General features: G+C 32.7%; 2 protein-coding genes across 11 annotated transcripts in view; both read right to left on the reverse strand.

The window, feature by feature from the left end:
• Positions 1-21,544, reverse strand: part of LOC134230381 (serine/threonine-protein kinase NIM1-like) — an 85,872-nt gene that overhangs the window by 22,242 nt on the left and 42,086 nt on the right. Inside the window, exon 1 of one of the 2 annotated variants that reach the window (XM_062712167.1) lies at positions 9,554-9,689. The exons of the other annotated variant lie outside the window; for it this stretch is intronic. The gene's annotated coding sequence lies outside the window, so the exon portion shown is untranslated. Of the gene's footprint in view, positions 1-9,553; positions 9,690-21,544 lie in introns of those variants that run through there. 2 annotated transcript variants of the gene reach the window in all.
• LOC134230372 (zinc finger protein ZFP2-like) lies at positions 13,177-15,833 on the reverse strand. Of its 9 annotated transcripts, none has more exons than XM_062712143.1 (3): positions 15,454-15,833; positions 15,341-15,402; positions 13,177-15,187 (listed from the first exon to the last, which is right to left on the reverse strand). In XM_062712143.1, the coding sequence occupies exons 1-3, from the start codon at positions 15,756-15,758 to the stop codon at positions 13,362-13,364; spliced, it is 2,193 nt and encodes a 730-aa protein (XP_062568127.1). In that variant the 5' UTR covers positions 15,759-15,833; the 3' UTR covers positions 13,177-13,361. The 9 variants fall into 9 exon arrangements, with proteins under 9 accessions (XP_062568127.1, XP_062568126.1, XP_062568130.1 ...); XM_062712142.1 differs by lacking the exon at positions 15,341-15,402 and adding an exon at positions 15,239-15,292 and having other exon boundaries at positions 15,446-15,833; XM_062712146.1 differs by lacking the exon at positions 15,341-15,402 and having other exon boundaries at positions 13,177-15,103; positions 15,134-15,226; positions 15,431-15,833.

The raw sequence follows: 21,544 nt of genomic DNA on the forward strand, positions 1-21,544 counted from the left end.
TGATTCTAAACCAGTTAGTACCATAGATACTTAAATAAAGCCATTAAATGTAAAAAATTTGGTCACCGTGACCTACTTTCTGGACATCATTCTCCAAAAACCCAAGATGCATCAACTGATGAAGTTTGATGATTCTAAGCCAATAAGTACTGTAGATACTTAGATAAAGCCATAAAATGTCGAAAGTAGGTCACAGTGACCTACTTTTTGGTCATCACTCTCCAAAAACCTAAGACGCATCAACTCACAAAGTTTGATGATTCTAAGCCAATAAATACCTAAGATACTTAAATAAAGCCATAAAATGTCAAAAGTAGGTCACTGTGACCTACTTTTTGGTTGTTACTCTCCGAAAACCCAAGATGCATCAACTCACAAAGTTTGATGATTCTAAGCCAATAAATACCTAAGATACTAAAATATAGCCATAAAATGTTGAAAGTAGGTCATCGTGACCTACATTTTGGTTGACATTTTTCAGAGTCCCAAGATGCATCTGCTGACCAAGTTTGATGATCCTAGGTCTGAAGGTAATCAAAATATGCCTTTTTAAACAATTCAAAAACAAATGCCTGCAAAATTCAAAAAGTAGATCACAGTGACCTACTTTTTCATAAATATGTTTTAAGGTCCAAAGATGCATCAATTAACAAGAATTGATGATTCTAAACCTCTCAGTGTCTGAAATAATTGGATTAAATGTTATAAAAAGAATTAGTCATCAAGTTCAAAAAGTAGGTCACCATGACCTACTTTTAAGTTGTCGTTGTTCAAGGACCCAAGATGCATCAACTGACAAAGTTTGATGATCATAGGCCTTAAAGTGTCCAAAATAAATGCCTTCAAATCAATTTTTTTAAAAATGCCCACAAAATTTAAAAAGTAGGTCACCGTGACCTACTTTTGTGTTAACATGATGTGAAGTCCTAAGATGCATCAACTTACAAGATTTGATGATCCTAGTCCTAAAACTAAGCAAAATATAAAGTTTTTATTATTTGTAAATTTAGGTCAACTTTGAAGTGACCTTGAAACCACGCCCTTTGCCCAAGGGTGATGCCTTGAACAATTTTTAATCTTCGACATATCCTGATCCTTGTATGTAAGTTTGGTGAAAATCTGCCTGGTGGTTCTGGAGAAGAAGATTTTTTAGCAACCAGTACTTTTCGTTTTGTTTTCCTGATTATCTCCCCTTGTTTAAGGGTCCCAACCCTTATTTTAGTATAAAAGGTAGCCCTTGGGCCAAGGATACCCTGTGACAAATTTGATACTGATTGGCCAAGGGGTTCTTGAGTTATGGCCCATATTCTAAAAAGTTAACGCACACCGCACATCGCACAAATGGCCATAGCATTAGCTCTTTCAGCCTTAAAATTGGCTCAGAAGAGCTAAAAAGGATCGATCGAGATTCGATCCCGGGACCCCTCACATGTGAGGCGAGAGACATACCACTAGATCGCTTAACCTGGAGTCAAGTATATGCAGAAGTGAAGTCACATACATGTATGTATTCATGTTCGGTATTCTCAAAATTTTACGCAATCCATGGTGTTTGATTTATTTAGACTTTATTAATCAGTTCTAATAGATGTAATAAGAACATAAAGTCCGCCGAGAACCTGTTTATACGCAATAACTCTCCTCATGCCCCTGTGCTAAAAATGGCGACATGTAATACTATAAAAACTAATGAAACAAATGGGGCGGGGCACTTTGAGAGGGGTGAGAGAGGTCCTAGGGAGTTTTGGTATAAAATTATATTGCATAAGCTCATAATCTTCTTGAAATATTGCCCGGAAATGAAAGTGTTACACACAGAGAGAATGTATAAATTTACGACCTTGAACTTTGACCTTTTGACCTCAAAATCAATAGGGGTCTTCATTAGGCCACAGGGACTTGTTATGTAAAATTTCATTGCAATAGCTGAAATGGTTCTAGAGATATCGTGTGGAAACGAAAGTGTTATAACAAACAGAATTTGCTTATTTATGACCTTGACCTTTGACCTTTTGACCTCAAAATCAATAGGGTTCTTCTTTAGTCCATAGGGAGTTGCTATGCAAAATTTCATTGCAAAAGCTCAAAGGGTTCTCGAGATATCGTGTGGAAACGAAAGCGTTACAGACAGACGGACAAACCCAAATTAATATCCCCCACTTTTCAAGCGGGGGACAATTATATAATCTATATAACTATATATGTACTTCCGGTACTTGAACTCCTTTTGATTTACACAATTTAAACCAAGAAAAAAAAATCTTCACGATTGTGATAATGTACGAAATGAATAAATTCCTAGAATCTATCCGAGTTCCGGGTAGAAGAATTATGATGGCCCCCTGGGTATCATGAAGTCTTTTAAGACTTGCTAGGACACTGGCCTACATTGCATGCATAAAAAAAACCTTGATTCAACTTCCTGGTCTGGTGGTTTCAATGTAAAATATTTACCAAGAAATATATCAAGTGATAAGAGAAGTTTCACTGCAAATAATACTAACCAGTGTCCTTAAACTGAGCAAATACCCCTCGCACATTCAAAACATGCAGATTTAAAAATTGCAAATGAGAGCTCTACAGTATTTCAAACATTTACACACTTGAACTTCAAGTGTATATTCTTCATGATATCTCTGAAAAAGCAAAGAGGGTGTTGCAGAAACTCGCGATTATTCCCTATATATCGATAAGGACATTAAATACCCTCGTTATGTCTAAATATAGATACAGCTACGTAGAGGACTATGTTTACGGCGGGTATTTCCTGCTTGATATGTACAGCAAAACACTTTGAATTCATCATTTTGCACAAAAAAGGTTGGAACAACAAAAAGCACAATGGCTATTTAAACCAGCATTTTGAAAGATATACTGTAGACATCGTGCGAAAATATTTTTCGTGAAAAAAAAATGCGTCCCATAATCACACAGTTGGTGCTACATGCAAGACATTTCATTTGTTTCAAATCAAATTTTGGCTACTAATTAAGAGACCAGAATTATTCAAAATTGCAACAACTACAGTATGTAAAAAATAAATTATTTAAACAATACAGTAACTTTGTTTTCCAACACAAAACAAAATATAGTTTTAAGTCACAGCATATCAAGGAAAGCAATTTTATCCTGCATATATAGTTATTACTTAATTAACTTCTTGACATTCTCTCTCTTTCAAAAAATATATAATTTCATTGCACTACCATTACATATGGAAAAAAATTAGAAGAAAAAAATATATGTGCAAAACTGATCCATTCCAGGACTCGAACCCATGCTCTGGTAAGTGTATGAGTTGGTAACCAACCAGCATATATCCACTAGACCATTTTGGACATGATGGTTTTCCAGTGTTATTTAATGTACACACTTTGCATTTCGTTTGTAGAATAATTTTTATTCAATTTTGCGTTTTTTCAAAAATGTGCCTCTTTGAAACAAAAATCGGAAATAGCAGTTTTGAAGAAAATTTCTGCTTCTTTGTGTATTTATCAAAATTATTTTGTTTCAAGGAGGCACTTTTTCAGAACAATGGGGATTCCCTATTCAAAATATGGAAAATCTGACATATTTTGCCGTGAGACTAATTTTCACATCATTTTATGGCAAATTGGAAGTCAATACGCAGCTTCCAAATATTGTTTCTCGTTGTGCTTTATATATTGATGCATTTGAAAAAAATTAATATGAGTTTCTGCAACATAAAAATTCTTATTTTAATCTGCTACACATTTAGGGAAAATAACAAAAGAACTGCAACACCCTCTTTGAATCAAGATTCTCTATAGGTTTTTGCTTTATAAATATGACCTGGACCAAAAGTTTTCTTCTGAATAGTGACCTTAATGATCTAATAGTAAGGACACCCTCTTTTTTTCAAAATTAACTTTATAGATTATATTAACTCTATAGATTATATCCAATCAATTTATCTCATTTATATATGGTGTTACTTTAACACTTTTGTTGTATTTCAATATGTTTTGGAAACAAAACTTTGACCAATGATGTTGACATTGATTGATTGATTCATTACACCATCTGACTGTATTTAGCTTTCTTTGTTCAAGGTAATCTCACTTACAAAGTTATAGGTAATCAAAATTAAAATTCCTGTGACCTTAACCTCAAAATGACCTCATTTCAGGGTCATGACATATTTTCTAGTCATAATCAACCTTTACTTGACTTTAATCAATAAAACTCTCTTTAATTTAGTAAAAAACGTGATTGCATGGAAAGAAAGTTATAATACCTGTGAACAAGATTATCCTTAGCATAAAACTTTGTTTAAGGGGTATCAAAATCATTCTGAAATCTAATTCAAATATCAAGGTCATTGTAACTTTTTTTGCATTTCAAGAAAAAAAAAAGCTGATTAAATTGATCTTTACTACATGAAATTAAACTAACATCATTCCAATTAAGAACTTTAATAATTTATTGAAACAATCTCTCACTAAAATTTTTTTGTACAGAAAAAAAGTTTTGAGCATAACAAAAAAGGATTTAAACTTTATGTGCATATAGATTTACTTTTTGAAAAAAAAAGTGTACATTTATATTAGTTTTTTTTTTAACACTTTTGAAAAAGTCAATAGATAAAACAAACAGAAATGCACCAAGTCTGACATTTAATAAGGCAAATGACCTGGCACCTAACTTAGTAAATTCAACATTTCTAATCAAACTTTGCTGTCATTTCTTTTAACTGACAGAAGCCAATATTGGCTGTAAGAGAAGTTCAATTGATTTCCCTGCAAACTTTTCTCCTTATCTTATTGCTTAGAAACAAAGGTTTGACAGACTGGCATAACAAGGCTACAATAAAGACTGAGGTCTCTGAGCTCCGTTAGGCCCATTCCTTGCTATTTTATCATATACCACCTGCACGGTCTTCACTGGGTTTGTTTAGTTAGCAACAGAGAAAAACAATATTGATCTTTAAGGTAAATGAATGAAACATAGCCAGAGAATACACAATTATGCATCAAGTTGATTTTATAAGTTATATAAGTAGCATAATGCCTGTAGATCCAGGATTTATTATACCCCACTTGAAAAGAGAGAGGGTATATAGTGATCAGGATGTCTGTCTGTATGTCTGCCTCTCTGTCTTTCCATCCGTTTGTCTGTATGTCTGCCTGTTACGCTTTGGGGTGCACATCTTTTATCTGCAACTCCTCTTTTACCACTAAATGAAATTTAATGAGACTTTCATAGAATCTTTGTTATAGAGTGCTTATGTGCACTTTCTACTTTACTTATTGATCAGACCTGTATTTTGGATTTCCAAGAGCAAAACATGGGCACTGTCATTTTTTCTATAATATAGAAGGGTGCCTATTACTATCTCTTATCCCCAACTCCCCCTCTACCACTGAATAAAATTTAATATGATACTTTCACATATTCTTTATTACATAATGCAATTGTGCACCTCCTATTTTACTTTTTGATCTGACACTTTTTTCAGGTCTCCAAGTGCAAAATATGGACTTTGCCATTACAACCCAATATGGGAGGCGGGGTCAATGTAAAATTCAAGGTGCAATTAATTGGACAATGATCAGAATTTTCTAAATTCCTTTGGTGGATCGTTTTAACTTGGTAACACCTTCAAAATTCTACCATGATTAAAAATATTAGACCCTTCATTTATTACTTACTAAATATGGTCGTTATACATTGAATACCTTAACCTAACATTTCAAGATGCAATGAATTTATCCCCATACCCACAATGTGCAGCTGCTGCTGGCATATTTTTTTTTGGTTGAAGTAGGGCAATAGAGAGTAATCCAACACACTATGTTACATAATTCTTTCTCGATAATAAGAGGTTGAATGTGTCCTTGAACATTGATTTGATACCGTGTTGCCTCTTTTGTTTTCCAATGAATAATATATGTTTAAACATTACCTTTGTTGCAAATAAGTACATATACATTAAAAATTAAAGGTTGTCTTATCAAAGATTATACTACCCATGACCTCCTTATAAACTTGTAAACGATGTATTTTTAAAAAGATTAATTAGTTCATTACATCAGATTAAGTATTAACGTACGTGAATAATGTACTATTCTTCAAAATTTCCTAGGCAATTAATTAGACTTTTTGCTTTGTACCCTATATCTTAAGTAAAATAATATTTTAAATGTACAAGTGATCAACTTTGATTGTTATCTCAAACTTGATGGGGCAGGGAAAAACTTTGGAATAATAGCTCAATATTTGCACAGGAGTCTGAAGTTTTCATCAATAAAAAAAAATATGGGGAAAAAAATTCCCACCCTCAAAAAAAAAACATTATTTGAGGTTGGGATTGTTTTCCGGATTTTTTTTATATATTTTTTCTGACAATAAAAACTTCAGACTCCTGTGGTATTTGAGACACTGAGATGAGGTCCATGGGCTATAATGCTCATCTGGTAGAAACTTTAAAGATTTCCTGTATATATCTTTATTTCTGATTGAAAAATTGACAGCTCCTATCTTTTAAAACAAAGATGATTTAAAGGTACCCATACTCTGATAAAATTGCTGATTCAAAATATTTAAAATTTTATAATCACATAAAATTTTGAACCTATTTAATGTCAATTCCAATTTTGAGAGTTACAGGTCTCTTCTTACTGATTCTAAATTTTGAAGTAATTAAAATGCATTATAACCAGTATCAGAAGAAATTTAAGAATCTTATATTTTAGTTTTGCAAAAAATAAATAAAAAATTGACCAATTAAGTAGCAAAAATTCAAAATTCAATACAGGTATAAGAGAAAAATACTGTTACTGCATTCATGGAGCATTTATATTTTATTTAAAGCAAGCTAGAACATTTCCCTTTTCTCTCCCAGTGTGTGTTAATTAGGTTTTATAATTGTAGAAAATTTAGAAAATTAAAATTGATAATTTATCATAATTCTTAACTAACTCAAGTTTAAAATTTGTAAGCCACTCTGTGTGTATGGTGTGACCAACCTTTAATTGGTACAATGTTGTTTATTCTACGTACTGTATACGTTGGTTATACAACAAAATTAATACAGGTATAAACTGAATAGTATAAATTGCATGTATAGAAGTGAATATCCTAATTATTGCAAACATCTGCTTATACAACATTTTCTCCCACATGCATGACAAGCATAATATCCTGAGGGAAAATTATTAACGGAATATTAGTACGTTTTCAAACCAATGACAGTCAGACTTTTTCCCAAGCACATCATAATTATTTATTTAATCTTTTATCTAGGTTTTGTAGAAAAGGGCTTATTATAAAATAATTTTGAAAAATAGTATAATACACATACAGTAAAACATGCTTATAGCGAACATGGTTATAACAAACTGACCCTTACAGTGAAGTGATTTTTATTCCCCACTTAAAAGTATATTGTAAACTTAATTAGTATAACAAATTCTGCTTTAGGCAAAATCCTCCATCCTTAGAACTTCTTTATAAGTTATCTTAATTTATATCAATGAGGCCAAATAAAATTGAATTTAAGGTTCTTAGGCCCAGTCGGAAGGGTTTTGAGGTGCATTTCAAATTTTATCATATATTTTTTATGAAAAAAAAGGTTGGTAATGCAGAGATCAATCCAGAGAAAAAAAGTTCTTCCCTCAATTTCTTTTAGTTTACCTTTAATAGTCCAATATCACTTCTGGTAGCCATTTTCAAAGAGACTAGGCTTCTTGATTAAAAAATACATTAAGATATTGCCTACATTGTGCAAACATTGATAAGCAACACAAACCTATCAATCAGACATGGAAAGTATACCTAAGAACAAAGAATTTTTATCAATGTTTTATAGAAAATTCGGAAATTTGAAAAATACCTCCCTCAACTACTTTATTGCCACTAAATGATTAAAAACAGTCTCCCTTTTGCATCTGTTTTGGAAAAAAATGGCCTGAGAACCAGAAAATAAAATTTATTTAGCCTAATGGGTTTTTTTTTTGGGTGGAATTCAATATATTAAAGAATTGATATTATAAAAGCAGTAAGACTTAGGTTTTCCATCAGTTATACATACACATGTATGTGTGGGTCTAACCCCGTCCCCCCAATTCTTATGATTTAAAAAAAAAATTCAAAGGACTTAGGTTTTTAATAAATTTATATTTATAGTAATTTTGTTGCTTTTTCTAAAGAAAAGTTTTCTTTTAATACTGTTATACATGTATATTACAAGTTTTTCTTCTAAATATGCTTTAAAATAGCAACTGCAATAGCAATGTTTCAATCTAACTAAAATTAGCTGTAAGATCCGCTCGCACACTCTCTACACTGTAGGCAGTAATCAAGCGGATCTAACATTTCATTTTAATTAGATTACACGTTTTCAATTTCTTCCTTGAAATTTGACTCAATGCAATCATATATAATATTTGAGGTTCGCAGTGTGATGGCAACCACTCTGCATTTTGCATTGAAAATTATGAATATTTTATAGTTGACAGTCTTTTTATGCCTTTTGCTAAATCCACTGGACAATTTAGGTCACTGTGTGTCCTGTAGGACTGCATGTCTTGGTTTTTACACAGAACTAAATCTGTTTATATCTTGGTGTACATTATAGTTTTTTAGATAGATCGTACTATTTTACACTCCATTGTACTTTTTTGTTTTAAGAAAAAAAATAGCACACAAATCCGAGTACATAAATAGGTGTGATTAAAAATGCATGGATCATGATAATTAAGATTTCCTTGACAAATCACTACAAGACAGTGTGTGAGTTTGACAAAATTTGATTCAGTCCTATGTGTAACTCTTGAGTACTGTGATTGAACCTAATGTCCTGTGAGAACCCAAAACTCTCTTCAATCAGATAAAACTATCAAATATAAAATGATTTTAAAATTACAACGAAATTGTCTATGTCTGGGTTATGATATAATCGCGACAATATATTGTAATTATAATATTGGTCAACCAATATATGTATGTATATAACTTAATTTCAAAATGATTTGTATTAATACAGAAACTTTAAACCCCTCTTCTCTACCTTTGCAATTGGTTAATCGTGAATCAATGATAACTACAATCTTAAATATCAATTATCTTAATTCATTAGCCTAATGATTAGGCCTACATTAAGAAGCCTATAATGAATTTGCTATTTATATCCTTGGATCATGTCATTGTTATTAAATTCGGACAATAAATTACCTGGTTATACACAAACTAACGTTTTCATAATATCCTGCCATAAATAATACATCACTTATGATGCATGAATCTCTATCTATTGAACCATTTGATTTCACAGATGTTTCAATTTAAATATTTAAGTGTTTTTATTAGAAATATTAAGTAACCCAACCAACTGCCCGAGGATAGAAACAATTGAAAAACATCTCATTTACTTCATAACAACATACCGACCTGCACTCAGTGTATATTTCTTTAAAAACATTGTTCCCCATAGTGCATATTTTCTTTCCCTTCGTTCGTTAGCACGGAGTTATTTTTTTATATAATCTTTATATGCATTTTACAATAAGAAATATCTTGTATTCATACTTACCAACATTGGTTACTGATAAAAAGACAACGTATAAGATGACTTACGATACTAATCCATTTGGCAAACACTGAAACAGGTAAATAAATGTAAGAAAATTCGGGATTTAGCTCGCGAGGATTATTGACGTCACCATTAGCAACTCTACATGGGATAAGTGTAAAAGTAGTCACAAAGAGCCAAGTAAAAACAGTCAGAAATAGACTTTTAAAATCCGGAATGACGAATAATTATTTGTCGCGCAAGTTACACCGTACAAAAGAGCTATTTAGATACTTAATATGCAGTTTTAGCTACAACTCATATTAATCATTACGTTCAAATCATATATTGATAAAGAAATTAGCGATATCACGGCATTTGCATTTAAACATGCTCTTAGCACGCTTCTCGACAGTCATTTGATTCTGAAAGATTTTGAGGGAAAAAAATATGTTCTCAAAAATGGCAAGAAAATAAAGATACACCCGTATGGCATGTCAAACATTGCAATATTCGATTTTTTCCATATGTATTGTATAATTTTTTCAGTTTTAGGCCAATTTTTAAAAATAATTTTTCAGCATTAGATCAAGCAAGAGGTTAAGATTCACATACTTTTGAGGACCAACATTTTTTTAATTTCTTCTTTTCAACTAAACAAGACCACTTCCGTGAAATTTAAATATGTACCCTATTCTGAAACAAATCTTTTTATCCATCTCTTGAACAAAAAAAAAATATCGAATTGAAAAATGTTATTCAAACAAGAAAGTAGATGTTCACGGTAACAGAAACCAATTTTTAAATTTGATTCTCTGTATATTATGACAGTTATATATAGTTACTGTCCACAGTATATTGATTTTTGTTGTTTTTTAACTACTATAGTATTAATGCATATCTTGATATTGCAAATTTGCAGCTGGCGCTATTACGTATTCTGTTATTTATTATTTTTCCCTATGATCTCAGTCTTGGTGACAATTGATCAAGATAATCTTCCTGGTTTTCTGCTGAAGCAGTATTTGGTTTCACTACTGTGATGTGAGAGGCCTGTTCTGCTAATAGCCGTATCATCCATTCAATAGATTTTTTTTGTCTGCACAGCTTTAAGCTAGGCCTCCTATGATGGGCTCTTATACAGTGCATACTAGTACAGTATTAAGTTTACAACCTTCTTGGGATTTCTGAATAAGTATTTTATGGAACTTCACACTCTATTGTTGTTCAGACTTTCTATTTTTCTCTTCATTTCTGTAGTACAGTGTAGATTCATTTTTATATCCCCGAACCAAAAAAGAGGGGGATAAACTGTTTTATAAATTCTTGTGTGTTTGCCTGTCTGTCTGTCCGTCCGTCCATCTATAGCTGTCCGTAACAAATTTTGTCAGTTTTCTAAGAAGCTACGCTTATCAGATGATTGGAATTTTAGTTCACTCTTTGTTATGACATGCATGTAATATGGTGGGACATCTCATGTCAACATCCTGTTTATCCGTGCGTCTGTCTTATCAAATTTCCGTTTTGAACAGTTTTCTTAGCCACCTCATCGCAGATGCTTGAATTTTTAGCAAACTTTTTCTTAAGGCATGCCATATGGTAGGATTCATTTTTGTACAAATCAACGGACATTGGAAGTTAATGCAAATATTTAGTATATTCATATACATGTATTTAACAAATCCGATGTCAACTTCCTCTTTATCCGTGCATCTTTCCGTATCAAATGTCCGTCGGTTTTCTCACCAACTAGTCTACGAATCGCAGATGCTTGTTAATGCAAACCATATGGTGGGATTCATTTTCAACATCAACTTCCTGTTTATCCTTGCGTCTGTCCGTACCAATATTTCTGTAACCGAACTATAGTGCGTATATTCACAAGAGTGGGGCATTCGCTCATATTATTTTTTTTTTTAAAGGGCTTTACAAGTTTCCATACTAATCTTTCCAGCTTGGACCTCAATCTATTTCAAAGAACAAAATTGTTCAGGAAAAACAAACAAAACCAAAAAGGGGGAGTATGAGGGTTACTGACCTGCTACAACAGTAGAACCCCACCTTCTCGATTTCTTGTAAAAAAAATCTATTACTCTGACTATGTTTTGAATATATTTAATAAACAACAAAGTTACTATCATAATATTCAATTAGGAATTTTACAAAAAATAAAATAATTCTCAAGACATCATGCCTATGGCATACACAAAACTAATACAGGACTGCACCATGTCAACAATCTAAACTTTTGTACAAGCTATATATATACAGCAATACATGTAGTTAAATGCATGATTTAATTTCCATACTTGGAAGAGTCTGAATAAAATGTTGCTTTTCCTTTTTACATACAGTTTAAACTGAATCATTTCAAAGTTCCATAAAATACTTCATTCATATGGAATGTCCAATCTATACATCTTTGTTTTTAAAACATGAATAATTATACATATTTATATAATTAAAAAAAAATATATACTCCACCCTGTCTTTGATGCTCTACTGGTTAAGATCAAAGCAGACTTAGTATTTCTGCATGTCTAAACGTTTTGAATTATCAGCTAAAAATTCAACAACAAATATCTACAACTTTACCATTACATGGGTTATTCTGGTGAAACCATTCTCCTAAGAACACCAGAAATGTTTTTTTTTTCTCCTTGGTTGCTGTGTACTAGTAATTTATAGGTTTTTTTTATAAGCAACCTTCCTATCCAAGAACATTAAGAAAATTGATATAAAGAATCAACAGTTAATTTTTCATGAACAATGAAGTATAAATACATTTTTTCTTTACAACGTGAAAGGCAGACAAAGAATAAATTATATACATAGCAAAATTGGCAAGAGAAACTGACATTTTGATTAATTTTCAGTTCATCAGAAATGTTCATGACAAATTGTTTTTTTAATTCTAACAAAAGTTTTTACTAGTGGCAGCTAACATAAAAATGTAAACTTCTACCCAAATTACCTACTAATATCAATAAAGAGTTTCCGAAATTAATGAAAAGCATAATGTCAAAAATATTGGTTGTGCTAGTGGTAAACTAGATAGAATGTTCTATCGTTAAAATGATATTGTCCTACGGACCCGGTTTAACGATAGAATGCGTTCCGTGTATTCGTAATGTAGCAAAAGAAACACGGGCGATAACTCGCATAGTGCATTTACTAGGAACAATCTAGAGAGTTCCGAATGTAAACATGGAGGTAATTTGAATCGAGAGAAAAACGTTGAGAAAATGAATTGGATTTTCGTATTTATATGGATTATTTTTTGGGATAAAAGGCATAAGCAATCTCAAAAAGGTTTGTTTTAATTATTTTGGTAGTTATTCCCAGTGCAAATCATTTTCTATTCTTCAAAATCGTTTCGGAGCGGATCCGCTCTGATTTGCTACATTGCAAGTATATGGGACGTATTCTAACTGTGGTGAGGGCTTGTACCAAGACACAGTTAGATTATTCTAACTAGTGGTAAACTGACATTGAAAAAATTATAAAATCTAATCTTAACGTTTGGAAAGAAATATATACTGGTACTTCAATCTTCTTTTATATTTTTGTTATAATTTAATTAGAATAACAGAATATACATCTATCAAGAAAATTTCTTGAATAAAATCAAATTTACCCTATATTTCACAATGAAGAGAGATTTCATTATTATCATAACTATAAAAAGTTCATAGCATTAATTAAATGCATTTTCACCAATATGAAATGTACAGTAATTTAAAGTCTTGTAAATATCACAACGATGATGGTTAGAATTCAAAAGCAGAGATTTACAATTTTTTACGACTACAATATGAACACATCATTTTCATGCCTTCATTATATGAAATGAACTGGAAGTTTCAGGTGGTTCATTAACAACACCTGAGATACCAGTAAAATCATCAGCTGATTCATCACCTTCATCAAAATCTTCATCAGCTGGGCTATCCATCGTCTCATCCGATTCATCCGTATTGGATGAAAGCAAATCCTTATCATTCATATCCATCTGAATTCCTGGATGGATTGCCTTCAAATGCCGTTTCAAGCTAGATTTTTGGTTGAAAGCTTTACTGCAGATCATACATTTAAATGGCAGATTACCTGTGTGGATTCTCATATGTTGCCACAATCTGGATTCCTCTGTAAAAGATTTGTCACAGGAATCACATTTGAATTTGAAACGATTGTCATGCTTGTGAATTTTCTGGTGACTTTTGTAGTTTTTGGGATCCGTGAATGTCTTGTCGCAGATTTCACACTTGAACGGCCTTTCGCCCGTATGGTGACGAAGATGGATCTTCAAACTCTCGTTGTGGTTAAATGCCTTCTCACACAGCGTACACTTGTAAGGTTTTTCTCCCGTATGAATCCGAACATGCCTCTTCAAACTCGACCTCTCATTGAACGTTTTTTCACAAATGTCACATTTGTATGGCCGTATGTCAGTATGGATGCGAACATGAATCTTTAAATGGTGTAATTCTTTAAAAGCTTTTTCACAGACCTCACATTTGTATGGTCTTTCGTCGGTGTGAATCCGCATGTGGTTCTTCAGGGTCTGCTGCCGGATAAACGCTTTCTTGCACACTCCACAAGTGTAAGGTTTTACATCCGAATGAATCCTGACATGGGTTCTCAGGTTGTGTGGTTCATTAAATGTTTTCCCACACACATCGCAGATGTATATGTAGGGCCTCTCTTTGGCATGAATCCGACTATGTCTCTTGAGGCTGGAGCTCTCATTAAATGCTCTCCCACAGACCTCACATTTATAAGGCCTGACATTGGTGTGGATTCTGGCGTGAGTCTTCAAATGGTGAGGTAGGTTGAAGGTCTTTTCACAGACATCACATTTATACGGTCTTTCTCCTGTGTGAACACTGATATGCCTCTTCAGAAGTAGAGTACTGCTGAAGGCCTTATCACAATAATCACACTGAAGGGGGTTCTCAATTTCTGTCTTTATCATTTCAGAGCCTTCACCCACTGTGGACTGAGTAGAATATGCACCAATCTTTTGACTCTCTGGAATGTTTTGATCATTTGTCAGTGACCCACCTTCTTGCCCAGTAGATTTATCCTTCAAAGTGCTATAGATGTAAGATTCTATAAAATTCTGCTGAAATGGGGTGGTCTCAAATGTCTTTCCATTATACACATAACTGTAATCTCCCTCGTCTTTGTGCATCATGTAATGCTCTGTTAGATCAGCCTGTCTGTTGAACCTCACAAAACACACCTCACATTTATAAGTCTCCTCTTCTTCCTCGACTGAATCCTCTTCCATACCCAGACTATCTTCACTATACGTAATGTTTACAGGATTCCTGGCCTTCCTCCTCTTTTTTGGCTGACTCTCTTTCCTCTTATCCACCCTTCTAGACCCTCCTTTGAAATCATCCTCTGCCTTTTCTTTGTCACTTGTTTCTTTATTTTTCAGAATGTCACTTACTATCATGTTAATGGTTCTCTTTTTGGTACTTGTTTCTGAGCCTCCCTTAGCATTAACAACAGAACTTTGATCCTGTGTAAAAGCACTGTTTTCTGTCTCTTGTCCTTCAAGTTCTTTCTCTGTCTCCTTCACAAGATTTTGACTTTGTGACCTCTCCTCCTCATTTTGACTTGGTGACCTCTCCTCCTCTTGTTGACCTGGTGACCTCTCCTCCTCATGTTGACAAGGTGAACTTTCTTCATTTTGACTGGGTGAACTCTCCTCCTCTTTTAGACTTGGTGACCTCTCCTCCACATTTTCACCTGGTGAACTCTCTTCATTTTCACTTGGTGACCTCTCCTCATTTTGACTTGGTGATCTTTCCTCCTCATTTTGACTTGTTGATCTCTCCTCCCAAATTTGACTTGATGACCTCTCCTTCTCATTTTGACCTGGTGAACTCTCTTCATTTTGACTTGGTGACCTCTCCTTCTCATTTTGACCTTGTATATCATCTACACATTTGGCTTCATTAATTTTTGAAACATGTTCTTCTACATCAATATTGTTTTTGTGCTGATTACAGACATCTTCTTTAGAAGAAATTGAGAATCCTGTCTCTCTGATCTCAAATGCAGAAGATTCTCCAAAATTTATCTGTATAAAATGCTCTTTTCTTTTAGAGCTAACTTTGCCTAAATTGTTTCTATCACTTTGGAATATATCATTTACTGATGGGTCCAAACAGATCTCTTTTGAAAATTCTTCTGGCTCTTCAGTGTTTTCCATGATTTTATGAATTAGAAAGCTCGGCTGACAACATACACATCAGAAAATTCTTTCTTCAGCTAATCTGCGCAAGCTGGGAAGCAATTTAAATTTCCTGAAATAAGAAAAGAAAGATAAAAATATCTATTCAATCATATATGATCTGCTACCTTTTTCAAGATTCTAAATATTTAGCATTTACCGGTACACAAAAAATAGATGATAGGAAATATTTATGGTTACGAACTCTTTAAGCAAAAGGAATACAAATAAAAAATAAGTAAATATATGATAGCTCTACTGGTTTGTACTTATCAAAAATCAAATATTTATGTAGTCTACTTGTGTGCCAACTTATTTTGAAATCAAACTTTAGAAGGAATAGCGTTTTATAGGAATTTCACAGGTAAATACAAATAATCTTAACTTGTGTGCCAAGTTATATTGAAATCGGACCAAAACTGTAGAAATATCAAAGGAATAAAATTCTATTTTTAGTAACCATGGCAACACCGTTCATCTTATTATCTTAGTGTAGTCTACAGTTATACTGAAATCAGACCAAAACTGTAGAAAGTAGCATTTTAAAGGAATTTCATAGAAAATTCTATTTTAAGTAACCATGGCAACACCGTTCATCGAAATTAAAAACCACTATTTATGCATCTTAGTGTAGTCTACTTGTGTGCCAAGTTATATTGAAATCAGACCAAAACTTAAGGAGTAGCGTTTTAAAGGAATTTAAATCTATTTTTAGTAACAATGGCAACACCGTTCATCGAAATTATAAACCGATGCACTATTCTCATCTTTGTAGTCTACTTGTGTGCCAAGTTATACTGAAAAAGACCAAAACTGTAGAAGGAGTAGCATTTTAAAGGAATTTCATAGAAAATTCTATTTTTAGTAACCATGGCAACACCGTTCATCGAAATTAAAAAGATGATAGTGTAGTCTACTTGTGTGCCAAGTTATATTGAAATCAGACCAAAACTGTAGGAGGAGTAGCGGATACAGACGGACAGACAGACAGACGGACGGACGCCGGACGCATTACTATCGCATAAGCTCTTCTGGTCTCTTAGAGCTAAAAATGAACTTATTATCAGTCTAAATTAAAAGTCTAAATTAAAAGCCAGTTTACAATGTATAATTTAAGTCTTTATAAATCCAAGATCTGACTCATTGTGCATCTAACAGAGCAGAAACTCAAGAGATTAAATCTGGATACCTGTTGCATGGATATTCCAAACTCGTTGATTTTTTTTATGATATTTTTTTTTTCACATGGCTCTATATCTTCTAATTCCACCCAAAACAGTTAGAATTGATAAGCTTAATTCAATAAAAGTCAACCATATTTCCTAAGCTCTAAGTCTTATAACTACATTTAGAATTGTTATGTCTCCATATGACTAAATATATCTATACAGGGATGTTTAACAACAAACAACCAAAAAAAAAAACATGTAGAGTTATCTTTCTTTTAATGCTTTTGTGAAAAGATCAAGGATGCACCAAAATTGGCTAGAAATGAAGGACTTTTGATGTGATATTTCCACAAACTGTATCAAGTGCTCTTGTATGAGTATTTAGTAAAAACATTTGTGACAAAAGACAATTCTACATTTTGCAAGTTTTGTTTGATTGTTTAAATAAAAAAACAAAAACAAACATGCATCTCCTAGTTCCAAAATACTGATATTTGGGCATTTTAATTAAATAATTTACAATGGCAAACATTTCCCTGTATACATTTGAATTGAAATGTAAGAGTAAGGATAGATTATCTCTGGTTTCAACATTACATCATTTGCAATGTTTTGTGAATAGAAGTGCATGTAGGCCTACGTCTTAAGCTTCTCAAAAAGATAATTAACCAAGCTAGGTCATTTGATATTTCAAATGCATACATCGCTTCATCAACTTGATGACGAAGTAGAATACAATTACACACATACTACAATTTTATCAGATTTTTTGAAAATGATATACTATTTGTCCTTTATTATGTTAAACATTCAAACTTTATAAACAATAAAACCATATGTTACTTATACGAACAGAGAATAAGCAAGGATGTTAGAATATATTAATTGCATTGATAAGTCAATAAACATTTACATTAAAACACATATATTTACCATGAGATTCCATGGACTTTGAATTTAAAAGTTTATTCTCTCTCAAATTCCCGGTGATTGATGTGCTTTGTCCGCAAAATCAAACAGGAAATTAAATGTAGCATACAAAGGTGTAAAAGAAAACGGTGGCGATTTTATTTCCGGAATATGACGGCGTCTATGCTAGGAATTATTAGAACGATTTAATTGACAAGAAAAAAGTCTTTTGAGGCCAACGGTGTCATTTTAAAGTAGTTTAATGATTGATATAATAACAAAATACGAGCTTGGAGTGGGAATGCCTGAAAATTAATTAGGTACCTTGTGGTAAAAATAACTATGGGGGTGCCCCGTGTACGAAACAAATCCTGTGCATTGTGACCCCCTACTTTACTTTTTATTCTGACGCTTAATTCGGGTCTCCTAGATCGAGCAAATCATGGATTTTGCCACTATAATAAATCATATGGGAGGCGGGGGTATCATTTAGTGAACCAACTGCTCACAGTATACTTCTATTTAGAAAAATACTTTCAGGTAGTATAAACAGGCTGATAAAGTTTTTCAAAATATATTCCTTATGTAAACAACAATGGTATAAATAGTTAAAGCCGAAGAAACTTGTGAAAACACACACACAAAAAAAATCTATTTTTTTAAATATAAAAGAAAAAGTTAAAACTAAGCTGTTTTGATTTTGGTTTCAGAAAATACTATCAAAAACTTTAAATAAGAATTTTTCGGAAACAAAACTGCTGAAATTATTTTTTTTTTTTTTAATTTAAAACAAAAATAAATTATGAAAACAAAATAATTAAAAAAGATGTATATTGATAAACATGTAATTATATTGAGATATTTATCCAAAATATCGTAATGCATCGTGACACTTTTTTTACCTCAAGATACACGTTTACACGTTACAGAGTGACGTTATAATTGCTTAACGTCACAATTGTTTAATGTCACAAGTACTTTACGTCACAATTCCTATGAAAATGTGAAATACGATTAATATGGCACGCCAAATTCACAAAAATGAGATAAACCTATTTTTATTGATAAACTAATTGTAAACTAAGTTTACAAACCGTAAACTATAGTTAACGATTCGTTAAGTATAGTATAGTTAAATTCATAGTTTTCATCTGTAAAACTATATTTAACGGTTGTTAACTATAGTTTACGAATGCTAATCTAAGTTTATCTGTCTGTAATAAGCGTTAACAATAGATTTTGTTGATTTAGAATATAGTTTACAATCGTAAACCATAGTTAAGAGTTGTTAATCATAGTTTCACAAATCGTGAAACTATATTTATCAGATTGTTAACTATAGTTAACGGTTTGTAAACTATAGTTTACAAATCGTGAAACTGTATTTATCAGATAATCTATGTTTTGATCGCAAATGATTGTTTTCGGTGATAAGTGTAGTTTACGGTTGTGAAACATAGATTATCGCGTTAACTATGGTTTACAGATGTAAAATATAGATTAACGTTGTTAACTATAGTTTACAGTCCGTAAACTATTGTTTACAACCGATAAACCTAGTTTATCGATTGTGAAACTATGATTTGCTCATTTTTGTGAATTTGGCATGCCATAGATTAATCTGAAATCATGGTAGGATATACTGGAAATGGAACTTCAAATGAAGTCCCGTTGAGTAGGAGTGCATCTGTTCTTCTTAGACTTTCCACCATTGTCTCTCTGTTGGCGGATCAAACTCGGTCGGACATACTGTTTACAAAGGATATGATCGTAATTGGTGGTATTGTGGCATTTTGCAGCATGGAGATATATCGGAGGGAAGTTGCAGGATTCATAAATGGATATAGAGTTCCTGGTCTTAGTGCTCAGCGGCACCACTTCCAGCGATGGGCAGAGAAAATGATAGAAGAGGAGAAGGCATCGCCTCGGAGTACCCACTCTGTAACTGCCGTCCCCAGAACATCTGTTTCTAAAAATGCTGATCTTGTGCTTGAATGTCCAGGCCTTTGTGGAATGTTTGGTATGGAAGAGGATGAAGAAATTGTTATTTGTAATCCATTGTTCACGGGGAAGAAACTTCTGTCAGCAACAGGACTCACTGAACAGCATGCAAAAAAGCACAGATTTTTTTTTTTCATATTCTCACTTTGTATAATAACCAATGGGAATTTTTATTAAAGGATGTTCTATCTTTTAGTACATCTGCATGTTTAGTTATTTTATATACTAGTAATTGATTTCTTGGGCGTAAATAAGCACAGTAAATGCCAATGCACATTTTGCTTTCAGTTAAATTATGAATTTGAAGCAAATTCTTGGTGGCCTTAATACATATAATCATAATCCTTTTCAGTCCAATCATTAAGATTTTTTGCATTTGGCAAAGAAAACGTGTAGTTTTAGTGATCTCTAAATGATTACAAACACGGTCGCTCAATCAGTAGAGCTCGATCACCACAAGAAGAACACGGTGGGAGTGATCGGTCGACAGGGGATGCTTACTCCTCCATGGTACCTGATCCTACCTCTGATGTTTTAGAGGTTTCTTTTGCTCCAATGCTGTATTGCTTCAATAGACTTTCGTGCTTGATTACTGGTCGTTATCTCCATGCTAATTTCATTTAGTAAGTATAATAACATATGTAATTTATGTAAGAAATATCGATATTTAGAATATTACTTTCAACAAATGCTGTCGTCCGCATGACGCAGTGGGAAGAGCGTACTTCTGCTCTAGAGTCACGAAGTAAGGAGCTGATCCTTACGTCGCAGGTTCGAATCCTACTGTGGGACATGGAGACCGGTCCTTCGGATGAGGCCGTATATAAACCGAGGTCCCGAGTTGCTGGCATGAAAAAGACCCCCCAATCCGCAAAGGTCCTAAGAGCCAAATTTAAGTCAAAATTTATAACATATGAGTGAAAATCTCTCGAGAGAAACTTAAACCAAAAGCAAAAAAAAAAAATTGCATAGTGGCAGTGAGTGAGGAGATTCTGCGATTGTTGCCTGCAAAAGATACAATGTGGCGATACCAACGTAGTATTACGATACAGGGTGTGTGCTTTGCTTTTGTTAAATAATGTACTATAGGTTTTTCTTTTTTAAATTCTATCCCTTACATATAGAAATAGAATAGAAACTTCCAAAATATTGTGCGACAATATATTCCAGAAGTGGTGTGAATCAGTCTCAGATGTGGATACTTAGAAATTCCAAGGAACTTTTGGAAAAATTGAAATCACCAGATTTTACCAAAATCAACAGTTGGTAAACTTATGAATTTCCAACTTTATACACAACCATTCCCCACGATAATTTAAAGTCCGGGACCCGGTTGTATCAACAGTTCATTAAATTTAATGAATTATTAAGCCTAATGATTCACTAAATTCTTAATGATACATTAGTTAATAAAGTCATTAAAGTGTGTTGTACAAAACCTTTATTAGAGCCTTATTACTTAATGAAGCATTAAATATTTAAGAATTCATTAAAGATTTATTAACATTAGGGGAATATCCCACAATGCAATGAATTAATACTTCCGGGGGCGTATCCGTGGGCGTTTCCTTTGTTTACAAAATACCTATAATAAATAAGCTCTAAATAATAATTTTTTTTTTAAATCAACCAAATAGAAATCATTTTAATTATGACGTGAAAATTAAAAAAAAAAAAAATTATGTC

Source organism: Saccostrea cucullata, unplaced genomic scaffold (assembly GCF_032062105.1).
Source record: "Saccostrea cucullata isolate Sc308-1 unplaced genomic scaffold, CSIRO_AGI_Scuc_v1 ctg315, whole genome shotgun sequence".
Classification (NCBI taxonomy): domain Eukaryota; kingdom Metazoa; phylum Mollusca; class Bivalvia; order Ostreida; family Ostreidae; genus Saccostrea; species Saccostrea cuccullata.

What these genes read in the sequence shown, in the direction of transcription:
- LOC134230372 (XM_062712139.1), bottom strand. Translation starts at nt 15,758, where the DNA reads ATGGAAAACACTGAAGAGCCAGAAGAATTTTCAAAAGAGATCTGTTTG. An exon ending in TGAGGAGGAAAGATCACCAA is followed by an intron (nt 15,188 to 15,340) that starts GTCAAAATGAGG and finishes AGAGGTCACCAG; the next exon opens with GTCAACAAGAGGAGGAGAGG.